This window comes from Aythya fuligula, chromosome 3 (genome assembly GCF_009819795.1).
Source record: "Aythya fuligula isolate bAytFul2 chromosome 3, bAytFul2.pri, whole genome shotgun sequence".
NCBI lineage: Eukaryota > Metazoa > Chordata > Aves > Anseriformes > Anatidae > Aythya > Aythya fuligula.
In genome coordinates this window covers 66,281,893-66,305,760 of record NC_045561.1, presented here as the reverse complement: position 1 = coordinate 66,305,760, position 23,868 = coordinate 66,281,893, and the positions used below count along the sequence as shown (strand labels likewise).

Below are 23,868 nucleotides of genomic sequence, written 5' to 3'. Positions count from 1 at the left end.
TCATATGTATCTGCTTTAAACAAGTTTGCATAAGTTTCAAATTTCTGCTCTTGAATTATGGTCTTTAGACTTGTCAGTTAAGGGCTCTTTCACTTTTCCAAAACTGCTCCTTCCTTTCTATTTACTTTGCTCTCTTTTAAGTTTTGTTTTCTTTTGTACTGTACAAAATTTCTTTCCATGATAATAAAATGTATCTTATCTTCACAATGTTCTTATCTTCACAATGCTAAGCATATAGGTTTTGCTTTTACGGTTGAACTTAGGTGTGCTGTTTTCCTTACTAACTCAGATTTTGCATGGTAATAGCATGTCAGAGGAAGTATGGATACAGAGCACCTCTAATCTAAATCTCCCCTCTTTTAGTTTAAAACCATTCCCCTTACTCCTATCATTATTTCTCTGAGTAAAGAGTCCTTCATCCTTTTTATAAGGCCCCTTTAAGTACTGAAATGCTGTGATGAGGTCACCCAAGTGCCTTCTCTTCTGTAGGCTGAACAGCCCCAGCTCTCTTAGCCTGTCTTTGTAGGTGAGGTACTCCAGCCCCTTGATCATCTTTGTGACCTTCCTCTGGTGCCACTCTAACAGCTCCACATCCTTCTTGTGCTGGGGGCTCCAGACCTGGACGCAGTACTCCAAGTGGGGCTTCACGAGGGCAGAGTAGAGGGGGACAGTCACCTCCCTCGACCTGCTGGCCACACCTCTTTTAATGCATCCCAGGATGCAGTTGATCTTCTGGGATGCAAGCACGCACTGCCAACTCATGTTGAGCTTTGATCCACCAGAGCACCCAAGTCCTTCTAAGCAGGGCTGGTCTCAATAAGTTCTTCTCCTAGTCTGTACTAACATCTGGGATTTCCCCAGCTCAGGTGCAGCATCCTGCATTTAGACTTGTTGAACCTCATTAGGTTCACATGGACCCACTTCTCAAGCCTGTCCAAGTCCCTTTGGATGGCATCTCTTCCTCACTTACTGTAGTTCACTCTTACTGTTCACTCAACTTACTGTTGAGGTTTAACCTCAGCAGGCAAATGTCACACAGCTGCTCACTCACTCTCCCCAGGCGGGACAGGGAAGGGAATCAAAAAGGTAAAAGTGCAGTAACTCATAGATTGAGGCAAGAATGTTTTACTAGATAAAGTAAAAGCTTCAGGTGCAAGCAAAGCAAAACAAAGCATTAATTCACTATTAAGCGATGTCCAGGAAAGCAGAGCTCATGCCATTGAATGGTTCCTTGGGAAGACAAACACCATCACCCCAGTGCCCCCCCTTCCTCCTCCTTTCCCCCATATGTTACTGCTGAGCATGGCGCCACATGGTGTGGGACATCCTTGTGGCCATCCTGGCCAGCTGTCCTGGCTGTGTCCCCTCCCAGCTCCTGGGGTGCTGCAGACAAACGTCATTCCCTCTCTGATTGGGATTATCTGTTCAGCAGGCTTAGCTGGAAATATCCTCATTGTGTACACAATAATAAGGTATAGAACTGAGTACATTTGGTAAAATGATTTATTGCTGAACAAAATAAACAATGACCACACTAATCGAGTGAATTGCTCTGCAAAGACATGTATTTTAAAATAAATAAATAAATAAATAAATTGACTATAGACAGAACAGATGGAGGGAATATAGGCTTGCTTAGCCTTTTCTGTTATAAGAAAACACTTAAGTGCATGGTTGACTTCAAGAACATTCAAGGAAAATGAAATGCATGTCTTCTGTGGCTTTCGTTGTAGTTAACAGCAATCTTCTTACTGGCACCAGAAAAAGCTAGACAAAACTTTAAACTTCGGTTACAGTGCTAGCTACAATTTTTAAAGAATTTTTTTTAAGACTGAAAACTGTACTTCTATCTCAGATTATTTCAATGAAAGATCTCCATGTACCTTTTGCCCATTTACTGCAGCTTCCTAGAACATAATACTTTTTTCCAGCATCTGGCTTCTGGAGACAAGGGACTTAGTGCCAGTCAAGTATTCTCACATGCCAAGAATTCATACCTCAAAATATTTTTGATGTATTCTGAGAAGATAAAGTTGCTGAAGTTGCTAAAGATTTTTGGGTCATAAAATCTGACCCAAACATCCTTTATATTACTAAAAAAAAAATCTTCTGGTCACATAATATTAAGAGGAGATTTTTTGTATATAATAAGTAACTGTCTTCCAACTGGCACATACAATCACAGACTCTAAAGCCACAAGCATGAATCATGAAGAAGGGGCTATTATCTGCAATGAAAATTTAACATAAAGAAATATGAGAGGATAAACTAATAAATGTCACACTCAGCAAGGGATGGACTCCAACAGATAGACTCCACTCTTACATAACAGGTTTTTAAAGGAAAGATTTCCTAAGGCCAGCCTAGGACTGGGTGTCTGTCAGCCCCTGAGCTTTAGTAAATTTCCCTTGAAACTACCAAAAATCTGATGATTGGTGCAGTTGAGAGTACTAAATTCATGATCTGAACACTGAAGAGAGCAAATATGGAAACAGTATGTCTGAAATGGACATAATCGTAATATGACTTTTAAAATGCATGAATGAATAGAGAAGAAAAAAAAATCATTGAGTTTCTAAAAAACAGTCTTTAAAGTAATAGAATGGAAGGAAACTGAGAAAGAACAAAGATATTTTCCCCTGGTGAAAGGCCTTTGTCTAACTTAAATTCAAATATGAGAGACAGAGGGAATAAACACAGACAATGACTTAAAAAAATTTAATTTAAACCATATTTGCTCAATAAAATTGCAAGCATTCAAATTTATGGACATGAACATTTATACATAGAAAAAGAATTTGAAAATAGTGCATTAAAAAGTTAATGTGGTAGTTACCAGCAGTTAAAAGGACAACCACAAACCTCATACTCTATAGATGAATATATATTTGAAATGCAACTGCAGTTTGAAAAATAACTGTGTCAAATTCCCACCTTCCATCATGCAGGTTTGATTCTACTCAATGACTCTGCTTCAGAGATGTCTCTTTTTTCTTTATTGAACATACTTTTTCATGTATATATTTCAAGTTTTTTAGCATTATAGAGTCAGCACTTCTAAGAGAGAAATAAGCTAAATTCTTTCTCTAGTTAACAAGTTATTTACTTACCGGTAAGAAATCATAGAATCATTAAGGCTGGAAAAGACTTCCATGATCATCTGGTCCAACCATCCCCCCACCACCAATATTACCCACTAAACCATGTCCCTAAGTACCATATCCAACCTTACCTTAAACAGCCCCCAGGGACAGTAAGTCCACCACCTCCCTGAGCAACCCATTCCAGTGCCTAACTAATGCTTTACTGATGGAGGTATGTGAAAAAGAATGAACTTTGGAAATTCAGCTCCCCAGTTTGCAGGTCCACTAGCCAGTGACAAGCATTTTAAAGTGTGAATTAAAATGATATTATCTGCAATTTACTGTGAGAGAGTAACTAAAAGACGTAACAAATCTTGCATGTAATATATGCCTGTGCACTGATATCTAATTTAAAAATTAATTCAATGACTGGCCCTCCATGTGTGAATTAATTTAATCCCTAGAGAATAATAGAGGGAGTTGAGATATGTTGCTATTAATTTAAAAAGAAAATGGTGGAGAAAACACGGCAAGAGTTCAGTGTCAGCCAGTAGGCTATGATAAACTTCATCCCAGCAACCTACAAATATTGGCCTCCCAAACTGCAGTTCTGCTAGCAAGTGTTTTATATAAATCTACTGACTTTGGCAGACCAGCTGCTGGGAGAATAGCTATGGTTTTGTTTGGAGGGTGGAATGGGATCCAGACAAACCCAATCACCCACATTAGTCTAACTTTAAATTTTGAAGAAATAGTCTCTTGCAGAAGAAAAAAGGGATTCAAATACAATTTGAATTACCTATAAATAAAACTTTTCAGATTAACTTGATTTTTAATAAGATATCTAATACCATTTCTTAAAATAACATTTCCTGAAATAGAGATTGCAAATAAGTCTTACAGCACTTATTACTTGCATTCTGAGTCTTCAGTTGGAGTTGTACTCACCACTGGAAGTAAAGTAATGACCAGAAAACTTATGAAAGTGCTACAGCATGACTAATCTACTCAGATCAGAGATTTTGTTATCAGATGTTATATATTATCATGCTGAAAAATATTGATTTGGCTAACGAAAAATCCAAGCAGTTCAAGAATTACAAGATGAGAAAAAAAAAATAGTTAATGTATGGATGGTACTTCAAGATGTTAATAAGAAACAAGTTTTCAGAAAAGATTTTCAGGGGAAATAACTTGGAACTTTCAGGGACTGATTGTAGGGCCAGTCAGATTTCTTATCTTCCCTCAGAGATCTGGAGTAAAGTATATGGTTGTGTCAACGGTATTTCTAATGTCATACTCTGGAAATTTGGCTGATGTTATGGAGTTTAAGACTGTCATAAAGAAAGAATTAGATAAAGAATAAAACAGGGATGAAAGCAAAACAACTACTGCAATGTTTAATAGCACAAAGCCACAGAATTTTATTTTTCTTTTATAATAAGTAGGAAGCACTGCTGTCAGTTGGAAAACAACAGATGAAAAACTCCTGGGATTGCTGTGGGCTGTCAGTAGGCTAAAGCTGCATGAGAGGCACACACAGATGTAATGTATGTAATATAAAGGCTCTGCCTTTCCGGAGGGAAAAGGGAGCTGCTAATGCCATTCTTCAGGCTCACAACAAGGCCTGAAATACAATTCTCACCAGCTGTTTCCAGGAAAGAGAAGCCTAGTCTGGAAAAGAACAGAAAAGAACAATTGCTAGAACCAGAAGGAACAAGAATTAAGAAAATTCAGCTAAGTTTGTTTTAAAAATAAAAATAAGTCTCAGAGGTGTATGCTTGTTCTCTGTAAATCAGGACCAAATACACCAAAAGGCTTTAAACTGAAGGCCAAGACTGGTAGAAGGGCTATTGTGCAGACTGATAACTGGAAGGCAATTTCTACTCTCCAGAGCAGTGTTGTCTTGTGACTGCCTTCAATAGGATTAGTGGAAGTTAAAAACATCATTTCTACAATGAAACTACTTTGTTATGAGAGGGTCTGTTACAATTTGTTTGCCTGCAACAGTGGATAACTCTGTGCTGTGACAAGGGTTATCTCTTCCAATCTTAGGTTCTTAGTTTTCCTAAATCAGGAAAAAAAAAAAAAAAAAAAAGTTAAACAATGTACTCAGCGCCCTACAACATGCCCCACATGCTCTGTTCTTTTGCCTAGCTGAGATAGAAAAGCTAAGAGTTTCTGTAATGAAACACTATGCTGACAATTTACTCTAATTTTTGTGATTCTATTTGTTTCGGAAAAAAAATATACATATTTTCAAAAGTAATGCTAGAAATATGGGACTTCCCATGATGACACTGGCACAGTAATTCATAAACGTCTTTAAGTGATGTTATCTGGCTTGACTATGAGATTCAGTTAAGCATTAATATATTTTTGGACTAAAAATCTTGGAAAAACATATAGCTATTGTTAATCTCTGATACAACAGATTAGATAGTTGAATTACTTGGAACTATTTGTTGTCAGGTATGGTTGAATGAGAGAAGGCATGGAGTCAAACATGTAGAATAGAAAGGTTGTCATTTCTGTGTACAGTTTTTTATAATGGATACAGGGTAAGATTCAGTCTTACAAAAATTTTATAGGCCTTATGCAACTGTTCAGTGTCAATGATTTTTTTTCAGCATAACTTTGACTGACCAAGCCAGTCATCTGGGTCTCCATGGAGAGAGGGTTATTCATATCATCTTTGTCATATACCTTAGACAGACATATACCTGTCTTAGATAGGAAAAGTTACCCCCTAAGTACTGTTTCTCTGCAGCACTCATAGTGCTATAAAAGCTGCTACTTTTGGACCTGCTGTTTTCAGGGCCCAAGGGTCTCCAAGCTTGAAAGCACAAGGGAAGTGATTGACCTCACTGCTGGAAACTCAAAAACACTTCCAGCTCGAGCTGGTTAGATGGAAACATTCAGATTTTTTAGTGTAGGGAGGACAGAAGAATGACCTTACAGCTGGTGCTACCTGCTGTTGTAGCACGACATGTTCGCTCTTCCTGTTTGAAGAAAGGGTATTTGCTTGTGTTTGTAGATGTGTGATATTTGTAAACCATCTTGTCTTTGACCTGGAAGATCACTTGTAAATTAACACTTAAGCTTCTAGTTAGTGAAGAATCTGTGTCCAGGAGGAGATAAATAAATATTGATGACAATACATAATGAAGTTGGAGGGGATAAATAATGACTGATGACAACATATAATGCACTTATTATGTTCTTCAAAGTTGTGGCTGGAGTCACAGCCAGCGCACAGATTATCAGAGTGTTGTGTCTGCTCAACATTTCTTTTTGTATTTGATTGGGATCATTCAAATCTATTTTTAATTAGTTTAATCTGTAGAAGAAGAATTAAAGAGAGAATAGGACTAGCTACAGATTTGACATATTCACAGATTTTTCTGAACAGCAGCTATGGTTTTGTACATTTTTTATAGGTAGATACTTGGATGTTTCAGAGATGCAAATTATTCTTCCTTGGGTGGAAAAAAAGAATTGTCCAGTTAATATGGCTTGAGAAACTGATGAAAAGCTTTCAAGTTTGTGGTAAGACAGAAGAAATTACTGAAAGAATGAAAAATTTGAAACTGAGGCTATAGCTATTATATGACTGGTTGATTTTTTGTCTGTTTGTTGGTTTTGTTTTGTTTTGTTTTTGTAAAGGGACTGTTTTTGGCAGAACACAAGCACCCCTGCCTTAATAAAATGTAAAGCTGTTCTAAAGTACAAAATGTAGCCAAAATGATTTGATATTATAAAGTTTACTGCATGGGTTACCATTTAAATATCGTGGCTTCTACAAAATGTCTATGGCTGTACAGGGAACTATACAAAAATCTGTAAGAAAGCCCTATGCCCTATCCAGGAATAGTTTTCCAAACCTCAGTGTAAAGCATGGAAGAGTGGGTATTGCAACATTTCCCATCACATTATCCATGGAACTGCTGAGGTGGTAATTTTACTCACCCTCTGTTGTGATCTCACCTCTTGGGCAGTTCCATTTGGATGTCTCAGTTAAACACAAAACACCTAGGGAATATTTCAGCCAAATTTAATGTGTATTCAAAAACATCTCCCATGTCCATCCCTTGTACTCCCCTTTGGCAGAAGTTTGGTAGCTTTAAGCTGTGCACCAAATATTCTTTGTTGATTAAATTTAACATAAAGTCTGAGAGCATGGAATTTGAAGTTGTTGTTTAGAGTTCAAAAGTTTTTTCTCATTTTGTATGATTTACCCTATTAATGTGAATTAAATGGCATGTTCATGCAGTTTTCAGATGCTCTGAAAATTATGTGTTTGAACATAATGGTACCATTTGATGTCTTACAGGAAACACAGTTTGGGGCTTTGCTTTTCCTGGAGATTTTAGATCCTTCAATTTTCAAAAAGCTGTAGGCATTAGAGGAAAAAGATCACATATGCGTCATTCTCTCCACAAGTTCTAGTCGTCAGTGCCAACAGATATACTTTATAGATGTCTGGCTTTGGTTTCAGCATCATAACCAGATGGCAGTGAATCATGCTTTATAATTTATTTAAAAGGTTAGAAATAAATACTTTTGTCTGGCTCCTTCCCTCTTGCTTAAATTTCTGTCTTTGGAAATGTAGTTATTTCAGAGTTTATAACATGCAATGAAGGTAACATAAAAAATATGAAACGATGAACTCTTCTCACATGGTTCCTTTTAGGAAATGATGGTCATAGAGAATGCAGTATGTGGGCAGCCAGGAGGAGTTCTCCCGGCTGCAGATCCTTCTGTGTCTTTCAGTGAAAGTGACAAGCAAACTGGTACTTTGGAACAGGTTGAAAAACAAGCAAACAAAAAATAGCAAATGGATTAGAGATACTGAGAGGGACTCCAGGCAAATAACTTATGCTACATGTAGATATCTAATATGTAAATGAAGTTAGATAAGGTGATTCCTGTATGAATCTACATAGGAATCCATAGCATTCCTATATGGACACTGTGAGTAAGGACATTTTACATAAAGTTCTGTGAATAAAAATATTTTATAAATATTGATGCTTTTAAAAAATGCTTTGTGTCTCTTCCCTTGATTTGTATAAAATACGGTAATTTAAAGTCAGGAGCTCTTTTAACTGCCTGTGTAACATTCCTTTAAGCCTAAATTTGAATGTATATTAAGATAGAGATTAGAGTTTGGGAAATAAATCTAGGAAAGCACATATTTCACACAAAAACTGTATAATAAATACATTATGAAACTGGTAAAAATAGACTCAGTACTTAGGTGAAGACTGTGCATACAGTTTTAATTCAGTTGTGTTCCTTACGTAGGTGTAAACTTTATGAGACTGTCCTTAAATATTTGACTGCATATTATTCTTTTCTTGGAGGACCCTTCCTCTTTTAGCAGTACCATTTTACCTCAAGCACTCAACAATGTTCTGCCTGCATTTTTTAGTGATTCAACCCTGGATTAACTACATTTACAGATCACCTGCTCTTTCTTCCTATTTATGTTAGTTTCTATCTCCATAAAACCTTTCTTTCTTTTGAACTCTTTATAATTTTGAAAGGAGAAAAGGAGAAAAGGGATTACTGTTAATAAATTAAATAGCCCTTTAAACTTCACTGGAAACCAAAGCTATGAACAATCTACATATTATATATATATATGTATTTTAAGCCTAAAATGTTTATTATGAAATATCTTTGGTATGACAGATGTCCCCTGACTTTAAAATACTTTTTCCAGCAGTGTACTCACCTATGTTCAGATCAGTTTTAAGGTCCATTATATCAACAGCATACTTGGGAAACAATATGGTAACTATGTCAAGGAATCGTCTTCATGTCCCCCAATTTATTGCAGAACTAAGAAGAAAACTGAGAAAAAAAAAAAAAAAAAAAAAAAAAAAAAAAAAACAGATATCTGCATCTGCAATCTGGCTATAGCAGATTTAGTTCATATAATTGGCATGGCCTTCCTCATTCACCAATGGGCACATGGAGGCGAGTGGGTGTTTGGCAGCCTTCTTTGTACCATCATTACCTCCCTGGACACATGCAACCAGCTTACATGCAGTGCCATTATGACTGCAATGAGTTTGGACAGGTATGTGCTTTCAGATTTTCAGTCTATACCTTTCATTCAAGGACAATAATACCTGTGTTTATGCAAATCTGTAGTAATTTGAGAAAGAGAAGTAATGCCAGTCATGGTTAACATTTTTTTTAATTGCATGTTTCCTTTTTTGGCATTTGTGGAGGTGGAATAAATATTTTAATTCTTGCTATAGCACCATGCTATGCACAAAGTTTTGCAAGATCCTGCTCAGTACCACTGTTACTGTTCTGTGGATTCTCTTTAGATGTCCAACTTCTAGTAATGGCTTGATTTCACTGAAACTAGATTTATTTCAAACATTTCAGTGTAAGATTAAAAAAAATGGCTTCAAGGCAGCCTGCATAAATGTACTGTATCTGTTATCTTTATTAAAATGTAGTAAGAGTATAACAAGAATTTTAGCTTTGTTCATCACTTCAGATTTCAAAAACAGCTTCTCAGTGGTCTTGATCTTAAGCAAAAAATGGCCAGGATCAGGAAAGTAAAGTCTATTTTTGACCAAAGAGGTTATTTGTATGTGAGAGAGCATGAAGAAGACAATCTTCCCTTCATAGCACAAGACACTAGTCAATCATTTAAGATGACATTCAATAGACAACTTTTGACTTGCGAGCCAGGATAAATGGGAAGGATGGTTGCTATTGAACCAGCAACATATAAGACAGAATGCTTACATGGAAATGGAATGTAGTCACTAGAGAGAGGGAGAAACAATATTGTAAGACAGAGAGCAGAAGGTAGAAATTTGAAAGTTAAAAATAATTTTGAAATTGATAATATGTGGCTATTATACAGAAGCTAAACTAACGAACAATATCAGAAATATTATTTGGTTAACTTGCAGTTAAAAAAAAGGCAAGAAATTATAATTTCCTTTGAAGTGCATTTCAGAAACTCTGTTTTGTATTTGCATGTGAGTAATGTGATAGAAGACAGCCTTTTCTTATGTTTCTAAAGAATTTGCACATAATAGTAACTCTAGTCATTCTGTTTGGAGAAAAAAAAAAAATCTTTATGCAAAGGACAGGTAAGTATTAAGACAGGGAAAAGACATGGTCTCCTACTGAGAAAAGGCAAAATATCAAAACACAGTATAAAAGTTAGTTTATGTACCAAATAAAACCCAGCTCTTAAAAATGGACATTTTTTCCCCATATTCCTGTAAATACTGAGTGTAAGCCTGTGCTATTTTGAGCAAGTTTTTCCATCTCAATAATATTTGCTTAGGGAAGGCTCTTCAAATTATTTCTCTCCCAATCACTGCCCATTATGACCCATTAATACCCATTATGACAGTACTGCCGAGAGACAAAGGGTTTTCAGATAATTAGCTCCCAAATGGTTTAGTGCTTGATAAAATCACCTCTGAATCCACCTGGAAGCTGTTATTAGGTGAAAAGATTAAACCATCTGTTTTGTAAAAAATCAGCAGAGTTTATCAGATTTTGTTTGACAGTAAAATCATCACAAATTCACAATAAAAGCAAGAAACGTGATTATGCCTTAATAATGCTATAGCTAATGCATCATAAGACAGCTTCACGTTCTTTTTCACATTTCTCAAAAATTAAAGTACTTCTCAAGTAAGACAGAAGTGGGTCAGAACTGGGAAGGCACTTCCAAAAGAAGCTTGAGCTGAATAAAATGGCTACCACATGCAAATTAATATCTGTCATATTGCTGGATAATGTTTTTATTCCCCAAAATCCTCATCTTCATAACACGAGAGAACGATGTCACGCACTCATCCAACAGAGACTTTACTATTTCAGCATTTCCTGTTGAAAATCGAATTTCTTTTTAAGATCTTAAGAAGTGGTAAAAACAGCTGTTCTCTCCATGGAGCTTTAAGGGTCATTTTATAAGGGGTGCAATGGGTAAAATTTGCTTTTGATTACTCGCTTTGATATGGAAAAAAAAAAAAAAGAAAAAAAAAAAAAGAAAAACACACAAAGGATAATTGTAAAAACTATGCAAGTTTTGCATGTATATTAAAATTTATGAGAAAGTTTCCAAAATAAATATCAAATGCATTTTTAATAGAGATTCATGTTTACGTCATAGGCAAACATCACGTAAATTAAACCTGAATAAAACCTTGTTATGAGAACATTTGTCTATCTGCTAAGAGAGAAATTCCTGAGAAGCAGCTCACATCTTCTTTGCATGAGGACACATGTAGGCACGTGTAGATAACAATCCCAATGTAATTTACTGTCATGTAGACCAAGAGAAAATCTGCCTAATATCATGATACAAATATGGCCTAAGAGAAATCAGGCTTGTGTACACTGCAGGCAGCATTTCTTATTTTCCAAATATTGATTTATGTTGAAGTCTAGTGAGAGAGGAGGGATGGGTGAAAACACGGTCCAACGTAATGTCCTATACTGAAGTTGTTAACTGGAACATTCCAAGAAAGCCATTTGATATTCATTCAAAAGGGATTTAAATTACAATTAGTAATGTTAGTGTCTTTAAACTAGCAAAGGAATTTTTTACCTATGTCGTTTTGAAAAAAAAAAAAAAAAAAGAGCCAAGCCTTAAATCTCCAAAATAACTAATGCAATTTCAGAAGTCACATCATTCCTTATTCCTGCATGGCCCACAAGACATAGCTGATAAAACCCACCCTAGATTTTCTTTGTCTGGCAGGAGTCTGTGAAGCATATCTCATTTCCTGTATCATGAATCCAGTGGAGCATGTAACAGCAAAATGCCCCTGCTTGGCTCCCTTCGTACAGGCTGCACTTCCTTCTGACTAGTTCTGCAAACTTGGGTTATAAGAAAAGGTGTAAACCTCTTGGTAGGGGTTCACTTGTCTGTAATCCCAAGCCTGCTTTAGGTATAGCACAGATGAATACAGACACAGCTGAGACTTAGTTCAGTCTCCTGGGAAAACACGCTAAGCTGTGAGAAAATAGCTAGATTAGAACTATGCATGCTAAGAAAGGTAAAAGTGCATCCAGAGATAAGATTGTTGAGGTGAAAACAGTTGGCATCTCAAAGGTTCAAGAAGAGAAACACTGGCATGAAGAGGTATCAAATACTAAAAAAAAAAAAAAAAAAAAAACAGTCTGAAGATGCCCCTTCACCGTTCAGTCTGAAGATGCCCCTTCACCGTTAATGAGAGCATTAACACTTAGCCTAGGAGATCAGTAGTCCTGGTTGTCTGTTGGCTATTTTAATAGACAATAAATATTCTTTTTTTGTGAATATCCTACTTGTGAAGTGTCTCTGTGCATGGGAAATGTTCCCTGAGCAAAGATGCCTGGAGTTGAAGAGTTACATAGGGAATCAGTCAGTTTAGATAGCTGCATAAATATTTATTTAGCCAATTCTCTTAAGGTTTCAGATGTATAAATGGAGAGGTGAGGCTGGGAAGATAAATCTGGAGTAAGTAGCTCTGTGACAGCTGAGAAGAGGCAGGCAGGTGTTGCCAGTCTTTGCAGCAGCAGGCATGAGAAAATATGTTCCTGATTTGCCCATTGCTGTAATATTGCTCTAATATTTACCAAGGCAGTATTACTGGTAGGGTGGGTTATATCTCTATGAAAGTCGTGGGCTTTCAGATATTTAAAACCAGAACCACTTGATTTGCCATGGACTAATCCATTTTTTCAGTCTTCACACTCATTTCTCCTTTGCTCCTTGCTTTACTTCACAGGCAGCCATAAACACCCCAGCCGGAAGAAAAAGACATTCGCTGCATCTTCTGGGAAGACTGTCATTTGCCTTTGAGTGTGGTACACTTTGCTGCCTCTTGGAGCAGTCCAAATATTTTAAACCAATGCATATAATGCATGATTAGCATTAATTGGATTATTGATGTTAATTAGTTATATTAACAACAATAATATACGATACTGTGGCAATACATAATAATGTTAGACCATGGGATGTCACATGTAATAGGTTAAGATATCCAGAGGCAGGGAGAAAAGAAGTGAGGAAAAATCTAAGCTCTTGGATAGGTTTCCCTTCTTGTTGTTGTATGTGCATGACATTAAGTATGACCACATGCTTATGGACTTGCTAGAAATCAGACAAGATGATGTGGAGCTAGCTACATTAACTAGAACCATATGGTCCCACAAAATATTTTCTCTTTCAAACTGTCATCTTGGGTTTCATGATCATACCATGTACCTTTGGTGATGGTTGATTTCATAGACCTTCCTCCAAGCAGCATTGTAACAGCAAGCTTGGCAGAAAGGCAAAAAAAATTCAGTAATAGTCATTGGTAACAGGTACCATGTACCTGGTGCCCTGCACCTTTCTGGAGCTCTGCAAGCTCCATCACTGCCTCCTTGTCCATCACTGCATCAGAGACACAGCCCAGACACTCCTGTTATTGTTTGTTTCAGGTGAGTGCTCTTCAGACTATTCTGAACAAAAGACATGATTATTACTGATAATTACTTTGGCAGATGAGGGCCACGTGTGCCTTTAAAATCCACTGTCTGTTTGAGGCAGAAATTACCCTTATTTTCAAAACAGCATTTTTTCCCAAATGCACTTTTCACTTTTTATTTCACAAATTGATTTTATATCATCAGACAATAGGCAAGATTGAGAATTACTTCTAAACTGAAGCAGCCAATAAGAAATCTACCGAAAAGAAAAAAAAAAAAAAAAAAAAAAAAAAGACAAAAGCTGCTTGTGTTTGGGGTGATATTTATTTCTTATTGTTTGTGGAAGGCTATGATATTTCTCTGCATGAATCAGAATACTGACAGACTGGAAAAAGTCTGAGTTCTATCAAGAAAAAGAATCATTTACATTTACCCTTATATTTACCTTTACCCTTGAATTTGTGGTGGTGTTTTCATTCCATTCTGTCTAATTATTTTCTTTTCATTTTCAAGGTCATTAAAAAACATTTTTTTTCTTTTGCTCTGATGAATACTAATGATAAGAATTAGAAACCCAGGGAAAGACTATCTCTTTATAGTCATATATTGGTATGTTAAAATGTAGAGCAAAATAATTGATCCAGAAAATATGAAAAGTCATCTTACAACATGTAGGGAAATACAAGTATAATACACGCCAGATTTTAGTACCCTCACCTGCCTTTTACGTTTGTGAGAATCCTATGAAAACCCAACTGTAAACCCAGGAAGATGATGTCCACTCAGCATAAGGAACCGGAGCCAACAGACACATAGGCAGTGGCAAGTACCTCTCAAACCTGAAGACATGGATTCAGCACATATCCCAGGCCAAGAGGGTTCCTTTCCATATGCCATTTCTTTCCCTTATTGGTCTTCAATGACCCAAATGCAGTTAGTTTTCTTACTAACTTTGTTAGTTGAACTACTAGACTGCAGCCACATTGATCAACATGAGATGCATTCACTGCTGGCATGTTCTGCACTGCACTGTGCCCTGATCCTTTGAGTAAAGGCAATACCTTCTATTAAGCCACATGTCACACGGTGCCTTAAGCGCAGCGGCCTTTTGCATTGCTAACAGCCCTCTCTGAAACTCTGTAGCCAGTTTTCCACTGGCAGCTCTGCGCCCAGTCATCCAAGCTGCTGCGGCAGCCTTTCCCAGAGCCTCTGGGGCAGCCCTTTCCCTTGTTCCCACGCTGGGGATCTTGGAGTTATCCTCCCGGCCATGCACCTGCAAACCCAACAGCATTGTTATAGTGGGTTCTCATGGGAAGCGACGGCCACCAGCGTGAGAATCCTCCCTTCTTCCCCCCCCCCTTTTCCTACCCCATGGTCAAAACTTCTGGTTGATATTAGTGGACCCAAAAATATGCATGCCCCAAGCTTAACAGCAAGGCAGCATGCAATCTCAGCAGAGCATGCTCCCAGCAGCACCAACAGCATCATAGACAGAAACAACTTATGAAAAGTGGGTCCTGATAAAAACTATATTGATACTGTGGAAAAAGTATTATGAGGAGAACCACCCACTGCACTGGAGAAGATACCCAAGATGGATATTTGTCTGGAGACCCCCCCATTGTATCTCTTCCCATTTTCCCACTGGCCAAAGTTTTCCCTTTCTACCCTCTCTCCTTTAATTTTTATCATCCCTAAAATTAACTATATGTCATCATCTACAGAACCTGCTAATAAATACTGATGTATGTTTGTTCACCTACCTCAAAAATCTTTGTGCAATACACAGTTCTTAATGAAAGAACAAATAACCAATATTTTTGTGGTTAGGTACATTGTGAGTTTAAGTAGAGTGAAACAGAATGGAAACCTCACTGAAACCTTCCTGCTAAGAAGGAAAAAGATATGAAGGCATTAAGGAACTTTTGTATCATCCAGCTGAACACACCAGCTGAAGTTCAGTCTCCCATGAATGGCAAGTAGTAGGCACATCTCAGAGGCGATTGATGGGTTGTAATATGGTGTCCTGTCACCTTTCATGCAGCTATCGGGAAGAGGGGGCCTGGTTAGCTGTAATTCTTACTCCACATCAGCTAGTAATGTCACTTCTCTGTGCTTGAAACCCCATATGTCCTATCTCCATCCTACATACTTTTATTTTCTCATAAATACTTTTAATTCATAGTTTATTCACTAATGGCTTTTGTATTATGCACTGGAACTTTCTTCATTATTGATATCTGGAAATATCTCCACTGCTGATTTTTACAAAAGGGTTGTATTCTTCCCTTATTTTGCCTGGAGATGCTGTTTGCTGCTCTTGAAAAATGAAAGCAAGCTCAAAGCATACATAGTACACCATGCTTATGTGGAGACTAAGAGGTCAAATTTTGTGCAAAGCAGGACTAATCATAAGTTTTAAAAACCTTATAAGCCTGTAAATTACCCTCAATTACACTGATGCTGTAAGCAGTATCAGTGTCAGAAGCTATTTCTATGAGGCAGCCAGTGAAACAGGAGAGTTGGTGTGCCAAGAATGATACAAATCAGTTCGTACATTGCTGATACAGAGGATTTCTGAGAAGTTCTTTCTTAGTATCTTGTAGGTAGGTTGTTTTTTTTGGTGGTGGTGATTTTGTTGTTCTTTGTGGGTGTTGTGGGTGTTTGTTTGTTTGTTTGTTTTTGTTTGTTTTTGTTTGTTTTTGTTTGTTTTCTGTTGTTACAGAACTACAGTAAAACCAAGCTGTTCTTTATTACCATCATGACATAATAACAGCATGATGTTAGACATAGTTTTTTAAGATGCCATACAGTAGAAATGCCTTTTGCTGATTCTAACTATAATGGTCATTACTTTAACCTTATTTACTGAAAAGAACTTGGTTATTGCACGATTTGAATAATGAAAAAAAAAAAAGAAAAAAGAAAAAAAAAAGACTATATTTCATACTCAACCAAGAGTGAAAATAAATTCTTATCACAAGACATATGAATCTTTCTTAACCTTATGCAGTAATTCTTAACCTTCATTGGCCCAAGAGCTATAATACCAAGCAACTGAGGTTTACACCTCTTTTTCTTTCATGAAATACTTTTAATAAGGAATGATGTTATGCTGACTTTTATTCGTTCAATTGTTTAATTGTTTCAACTGTTATTGACTGTCTCTTGCAGGCTTTTATTGTGGTGTTTTTTTTTTTTTCTGGATTTTTTTCACGATCTGTAAATAAGATAAGTAGTTCACTGATTGATATAGTCTTTCATTTGCTGTGTTACTACTTATTTGTTTCAGAACACACCAAAAATATTAGATTCTGAAAAAAAAAAGTCTTCAGCAAGAAAGTTGTACCTTCCTAATCTTCTTAAAGAGCTGAGAATGAGTGCTGTGCGATTCCATGTGCAGACAATAGCACTTTAGAACAAGTGTGCCTCCTTACATAGCGCCTGAAACCACCATAACATTGCTATTACACTAGCTTTGACTGTTTTGTTTGTCGGACAGTCAATTTATTCTGTTCTACAAGCACTAAAAATCAATGAAAAACTACCTGTAATATTTTTCAGGTTCATGCTTGCATCTTGTAGGAAATTTAAATACTCTGCCATGAAGGATAAAATTTGGTAGAGAAACTGAATTGCCAATCATAAGAAAACAATTTCCAAGTATTGTTTAGATTCTTGGTCATTTGCCTTTCTTATAAAAGCTAGTAAATCACTCATTTTCAGTTACTTTCAGAAAAAATCCATTTCAAAAGAGTTCTGTGACTATGATTCAGACCTTTCAGTCTTTTTAAAAGAAACTGAGCTTATCTACCTCCCACATGTTTCATTACCACTATGTAAAACTCTTCTGGCCTTATGCATGTAAAAATGCGTTTGTGATGTAGTTGAAAAGGAGATAATGAAATTTTTGATTCATTTTGTAGAGGCTCATCATAAAATATTTTCTACCAAAAAGAATGCCCCAAATCTTCCTCTCCCCTTTTTTGTGTAAAACTTTGACATCCAGGAGCTTTCTTTCATTTAGCTGCATTGCTTGTTATTAACTGAAGGTTTATGAATCAATAATGGGATGAAATGAGTTTTCTTCATAAATTGTGTCTCCCCCATTTCTCTTTGATGCTTTTGTTCCTTACCCACCCACCAACTCCTCTTGGAAGAGATTGGGTTCTTCTGCCTGCACTTTCCCTGTTGCAGGGGGTCAGCAACAGGGATATGGGGCTGAGATGTCAGCCTCCAGTCTCCCATGGTCTGAGTGGTGGTAGGTAGAGATGCCATTAGGAGTACACCTCTCATCACATATCAGGTGGGACCATAACTGATCTTATTGCTGGCAGCAATGTGACAAGAATCAGCTCTTTGCTAGGGTCTCCTCCGTGAGACCCAGCTGACGAGAGCCGTGTCCATTGGAGATCAACTATGCAGCACCAAAATGAGGTCAGTTTGTGCTGGGTTCTGGGAGTCTCCTGTGATTATATCACCTCAAAGACACTTCAGAACAATTCTGTACTTCTTCCCTTCTTGTTGCTTTGTGGAGTTCCATGAGCTTGAGAGCTACAAAGCAGTACCAAGACTCAGAGCAATGGACATTTTCAGCCTCTGTTGCATACTCTCTGCACCCAGTACCTTCTGGATAGGCCTACAGCTAGACCCAGCATCCCAGATTCTGTATTTGCAAAAGACAGAAAGAGAAAGGGGGAAAAAAAAAAAAAAAAAAAAACATTGTTATGTTTCTTTACTTCTGCTGAATTTATTCTAAAGTGGTCTGACACTATTGTTTCCCAAAAAAGTTGTTAATCTGTGCATCAGTCATGTTAGTCATAATACATCCCTCCCCTTAAGTCTCCTTTCTTTATTTTGGCTTTTGAATTGTTGCATTTAGTAATCTGCTTTCAGCTCAAAAATTGCTCACTATATCCACTTTGATCTGACATATTAAAGTTCACCCTAACATTTTACAAAATGTGAAGGTCGTGAAACAGAAGCTGAATTTGTTTTGTATCATAAGCTGCCACTATCTGAAGGTTACTTTTAAGGTAGAGAAGTTTTCCAGTTGGATCTTCAGTTAGGTGGCAACTATTTAAAAAGGTAGAAAATATTTAAATTACTACTGTAACAGACTTGAGCAATCCAACAGCTCAAATATATCAGAAAGTAGTATAATTGTATTTGAAAATGTCTTGCATGTATTAAATTATCTCCATTCCTTTTCCAGAACTAACTTTATCTTGGATTTTGTCTCTGTTTGCTTCTTGTATGAGTTTTTACATTATCTCCTACATTCTGATCTATTTTAATTTATTAAAAACTCTCATCATATTAATTAAAGAATGTTGTGATCAAGAGCATAATCAGTTATAACAACACTTGTAGAATGTTAAGTGAACTGCTTGAATAAATGCTATTCTGAAATGTAGTACTCAAAAACTTTAAAAAAATGCAGCTTCCTTCCCTTGCAATGGTTATTCTCTGAATTTATGTTTTGAGGTCAACAATATTAACCTAAATATTTTACTGTTTTTCTATTATATTGCTCTGTTACTTGATTTTACAGATACCTCACCCTTGTCCAGCCATTCCGACTAACCCACCTGCGAACAAGATCAAAGACATTTTGAGTCAACTTTTGTTTATGGGTAGCATCACTTATTCTGGTGTTCCCCATATGGGTCTACTCAAAAGCAATAAAGTTCAAAGATGGTTTAGAGAGTTGTGCTTTTGATCTGACCTGATGATGTTTTCTGTTAAGCCATTTAAGGTTCTGAGACCATATTATAGACCATATAATATTCTGAGACAACTGTTGCTGTTGCTCAACAGTTGCTGTTGAGTATACCACCCATTTTGTCTTTGATATCCCTGAGAGGTGGGTAGATGAATGGATGGATAGATGGACAGACGGACGGACAGAAGGACAGATGGAATAGAATTAAAGGCCAAAGCTGATCCTAGTGTCATTCATATTATAACAACTCAGATTTTATTGGTAGTATAGAGGCATCCCCCATGCAATGAGGGCAAGGCATAGTCAGCAAGACAGCTCCATATAGCAAAAGTAATTGTGAAGGATCTCTCCTTATCCTTTCTTCCAGTGTCTGGGTAACTGTTGTTCACAAATGGGATCTCTTTGCCCTTCCTTACTTGTCAGACTTTCATTTTTGAAAGATAAATCATGGAAGAATTTAAACATTCCTCAAATTGCGTACAAAACTTTCCAGTGTCTCATGGCCAAGCAGAATCATGTTTTTTTGTTGAATCCAAACCAGCTTGTTGAATGAAAGCTAGCAAGGGACATAAAGGACAATTTTAGAAGCCTTTTTGGAACAGAAAGCAAATCTGGGGAGATACTGGGTATTTTTATATTAGCATGTTCATTTGGACCAGGAATGTATTTTTGGGGTGAGTCTCCCAGTTGTATCTAATTACCATACTTGTGGTCATATTATTCATCAGTCTCAAAGCACACGATCTTTATTCTTTGCAGGTGAAATCAAACTGAAAAGAGAGATCCAGAAATTTGATGTATGGACTCCAACCACTGTTGTGTACTCAGTCCTCAATCCACAGGATCCAATTAGTGAAAATCCAAAGTTTAACTCCCCGACATGAGTATAATTTGCTAGGTCCTCAGCACCAAAAACTGCACTCCATAGATTAGATTTGCACTACTCAGTTGTACTACTAGCCAATGTAGACAAATCCCAGGGGGGGAGGGGGAAGTAAAAAAAGTGTTCAAGCCTCTTTTGTTCCAGCTCTTTCTTTCTTCTCCCCCTCCCCCAGTCCTGGATTTTTAATGGAATGAATTCTAACTTTGGAACACCAGAAAAATAGGGAGGAAATATGTAGCAGTACAGAAGGTAAAATATTTTACTGTCAGGAAAGCTTGATGCAATTCACTGGTGAAGATTTAAGGTATCAGTGAAAACACTGAAATATAAGCGATTATTTTCAAGAACTTGTGAAGGACATGAGACCCCCAATGGCCTGAAGAAATCAGATAAAATCAAAGGAAAACAGGGATGAAAGAATTTGGGGAATTCAGCCTAGTCCGTCCTCTTTCGGATGGCATGACCAATTGTCAGAGGTTTGTTTAATTCTGCTTCAGAAGTTTTAACACAGAAAAGTATAAAGATGAGTTAAAAGAGTCTCTGGTGGATTGAAAAACATTGAACTTAAATTCAATATCCAGAAAGTTTAACAAGTTATTAAGCTGTCAATCTGTAAAGTGACAAGAAAAAAAAAAAAAAAAAAAAAAAAAAAACTATGTGCACTTGTCAGGACCATATTAAAACAAAAAGATATAATTTCCTTCTTTAATGGAAATTCTCCAGTTTATAAAGCAGAAATAGAATCAAAATATCTTAAATTTTAATAAAATGACTGGAAAAAAAAATAGGAAAGATGCTGTAGATCGATGCAAGAATGGTTGAAAACAATTAGTGCTACATCACCACTGGTTTACTATCAGGCTAGCAAAATACCAGGGTGTACTGGGTCTGGCTGGAATGTTAACTTTCCCGGCAGCAGGCCATACGGTGCCATACTCTGTACTTGTAGCTGGAACAGCAGTGTTATCACACCAGTGTTGTGTCTACTGCTGAGCAGCAGTGGCACAGCATTGGGCCTTTCTCTAACCCTCCTAGGGGGTGGGCAAAAAGTGAGGAGAGAAACATCACTAGGGCAGCTGACCTAAACCAATCAAAGGGATATTCCATACCATGTGGTGTCACACTCAGCAATAAAAGGTGGAAACAGGAAGAAGAGGGGAGGGGTGGGCTCTCGTTGAGAAGACATCGGTCCTCCTCTCGAACACCAGCTGCGTGCGTTGAGGCTTTGCTTCAAAGACGTGGTCAATCATCGCTCATTTGTGGGAAGTAGAGAGTAATTTCTTTCCTCTGCACTTCTATATAGCTTTCATTTATTTTGTTTGTTTGTTTTCCTCCCTTTTTCCCCTTTCCCTTTTATTTCCCCTTAGTTAAATTGTTTAGTTCATGGTAGTCTTTATTTAATTATTATAATTATTTCCTTTTAATTAAATTATCCTTATCTCAACCCGTGAGTTGTTCTTTGCTTTACTTCTCCCCCTCCTCATCTAAAGGAGGGGGAGTGAGAGAGCGGTTGTGGGGTTTAGCTGCCCAGCATGGTAAAACCACCACACAGGGGACTAAGAAGGTTGTGTCTTGCATGGAATTTTGCAATAATTTTCATTACAGGTGCTGAAAAAAAAGCACACACATGCAGAATTTGGAAAGCTAAGGTGTATAATTTGTGGTTGCCTTGTTGTAGTTAACAGTATTTCTCAAACTGCTGGGCATAGATTTTATTCCTAAATGTACTTACAGTTCTGAATAACTGCTACTACCTAAAAACAGGTTCCATGTATCTCTAATAATGAATCACAAAACAGAGATCACTTTATGAAAAACGTAATTTTATTTCTTTACATCTATGAAATTTTCTTCATGTAATCACATTGTTCTTTCTCTTTTCATTTTCTTTTACAGGTATACACTTCATCTTACTATAACAACTTTCTTTTTTCCTTTGCCACTTTATTTGCTACATTCTAATTTTATGTTATACATGGGATATGTATCAGCAGAACAAGAAAGCAGAAAGGTGAAGTGCTATTCATTGTTCTTCCTATTTCAGATTCTCTGCGCAGGCTGTAAAGGTTTTGTAGGTTTCTAGCCTGTAACGGGCTAAAAGGAATAGCCCTAAAATGGCATGTGGGCACCGCACCATGTGACTTTCCATGTGACTTGATGCTGCATTATGTTCCCTATAAGGGATGAGATTCAGTGGAAGAAGCAAGATAACCCAGCTTGAAGGAAACTGATTAAAATTAGAAAAGAAAATTATGGCAGAAGTCCTCAGTTTATCTGTGGAGAGCACAAAGGCATGGCTCAACCCTATACTTCTGGCTGCAGGAGGGCATCTGCCCAACAAGGTCTCAAGAAATGCTGAGAAGAAATGGCTTCCAAGTCTAGTAGCAGCCACCATACCACATTTCACAAGGAGGCACAGGATGCCTGAGGAAGCCTAGATAACACAACAAAAATGACAGATAAAACAAAGCTGAAATACAGTTTCCAGGCTCCTCGTCAGCAAGTTTTGTTTCTGGGACTAAGTGTTTTGGATCTCAGCTTTACCAATTTCCCATGAAAAAGGTAATTCATTTACATTTTAGTGTGGTTTTTAATCCCTCAGGCAGGGGTATTGTTTGCTTCTCTTCTCCATCTCCTTAAGCTCCTAATAGCCAAGTTTTGAAAAATGTTGCAAAACTGTACAGTTTTCATGTTGAAAACAGACAAACATTTTAAATGAAGTAATTGTCAGTGTTTCATCAATTATACATAAACAATTCTGCTGTATTTGTGTGGCATAGCATCAAATTCAGCCTTAACAGAAAAAATAATGAGCAAATAAACAAACAAACAACAACAACAAAAGTCTTTGAGAACTGATCTTTGCTTGCACTGCAGGTGATTTTGGTCTCAAATAACTGCCATTCATCAGTATGTTCAATCCATGACATCATTTTCTCACTTTGAATTTCCATGCTTAGCATCCTTTTATTTTGCAGTTACAACATCAGTATCCCCAAACAAAGAGTCATGAAGATGGTGCTCGCTCTGGTCATTATGTTTGTGGTAAGTGCTGCCCCATTCCATGTGATCCAGCTTGTGAATCTTCAGGTTTCTCACCCAACTCTAACCTTCTACATGAGCTACTACATCTCCATCTGCCTCAGCTATGTCAGCAGCAACATTAATCCATTTCTCTACATCCCTATCAGTGGGAACTTCCAGAAGCGTCTCTGGAGGTGCATAAACATGGAAGTAAGGATGGCAGAACAAGATGTCAAACACATTGAAAATATACCGAAGTCAAGTTTTTGAAAAAATGTGTTATCTATGTGCCAATTTTATTGGTCACTATAGCTAGGCCTGATTTCACTTCCTTCATCAAAGTGTAACTCAGAAGTGACTTTGTCACTGGAATTGTACCAGTGTAAAGTTGGTGTGATAAGATGATCTGCTCCACTATTTGAAAGGTTATTGCTTGTAGAGGAGGGATTCTCTGCAAAAATATTCTTCATTATTGTGCCATTGCCTTTCTATGGTTATTTGTACGTAGACAAACCAAATGTACAGAGACAGAAGTAGATGTTAAGAAAAAATATAGTCCTCTGGTAGTAAAAAAAAAAAAAAAAAAAAAAAAAAAAAAAAAAAAAACTTGCTGCAAACATTGAGGACATTGTGTGTGAAGTCATGGAAACTGTTAATGACCACAAGAGACTTAGTTACTGATGACTCAGAAGGGGGT

The 23,868-nt window shown here is 37.0% G+C and overlaps 1 protein-coding gene across 1 annotated transcript; it reads left to right on the top strand.

Moving 5' to 3' along the window:
* The first annotated feature begins 1,302 nt into the window (after window positions 1–1,302).
* MCHR2 (melanin concentrating hormone receptor 2) lies at window positions 1,303–23,441 on the top strand. Its single transcript, XM_032184457.1, is given in 6 exon segments — window positions 1,303–1,472; window positions 8,930–9,172; window positions 19,094–19,297; window positions 22,044–22,091; window positions 22,093–22,158; window positions 23,126–23,441. Coding segments are annotated over 6 exon segments (1,047 nt in total).
* The last annotated feature ends 427 nt before the right edge of the window (window positions 23,442–23,868 follow it).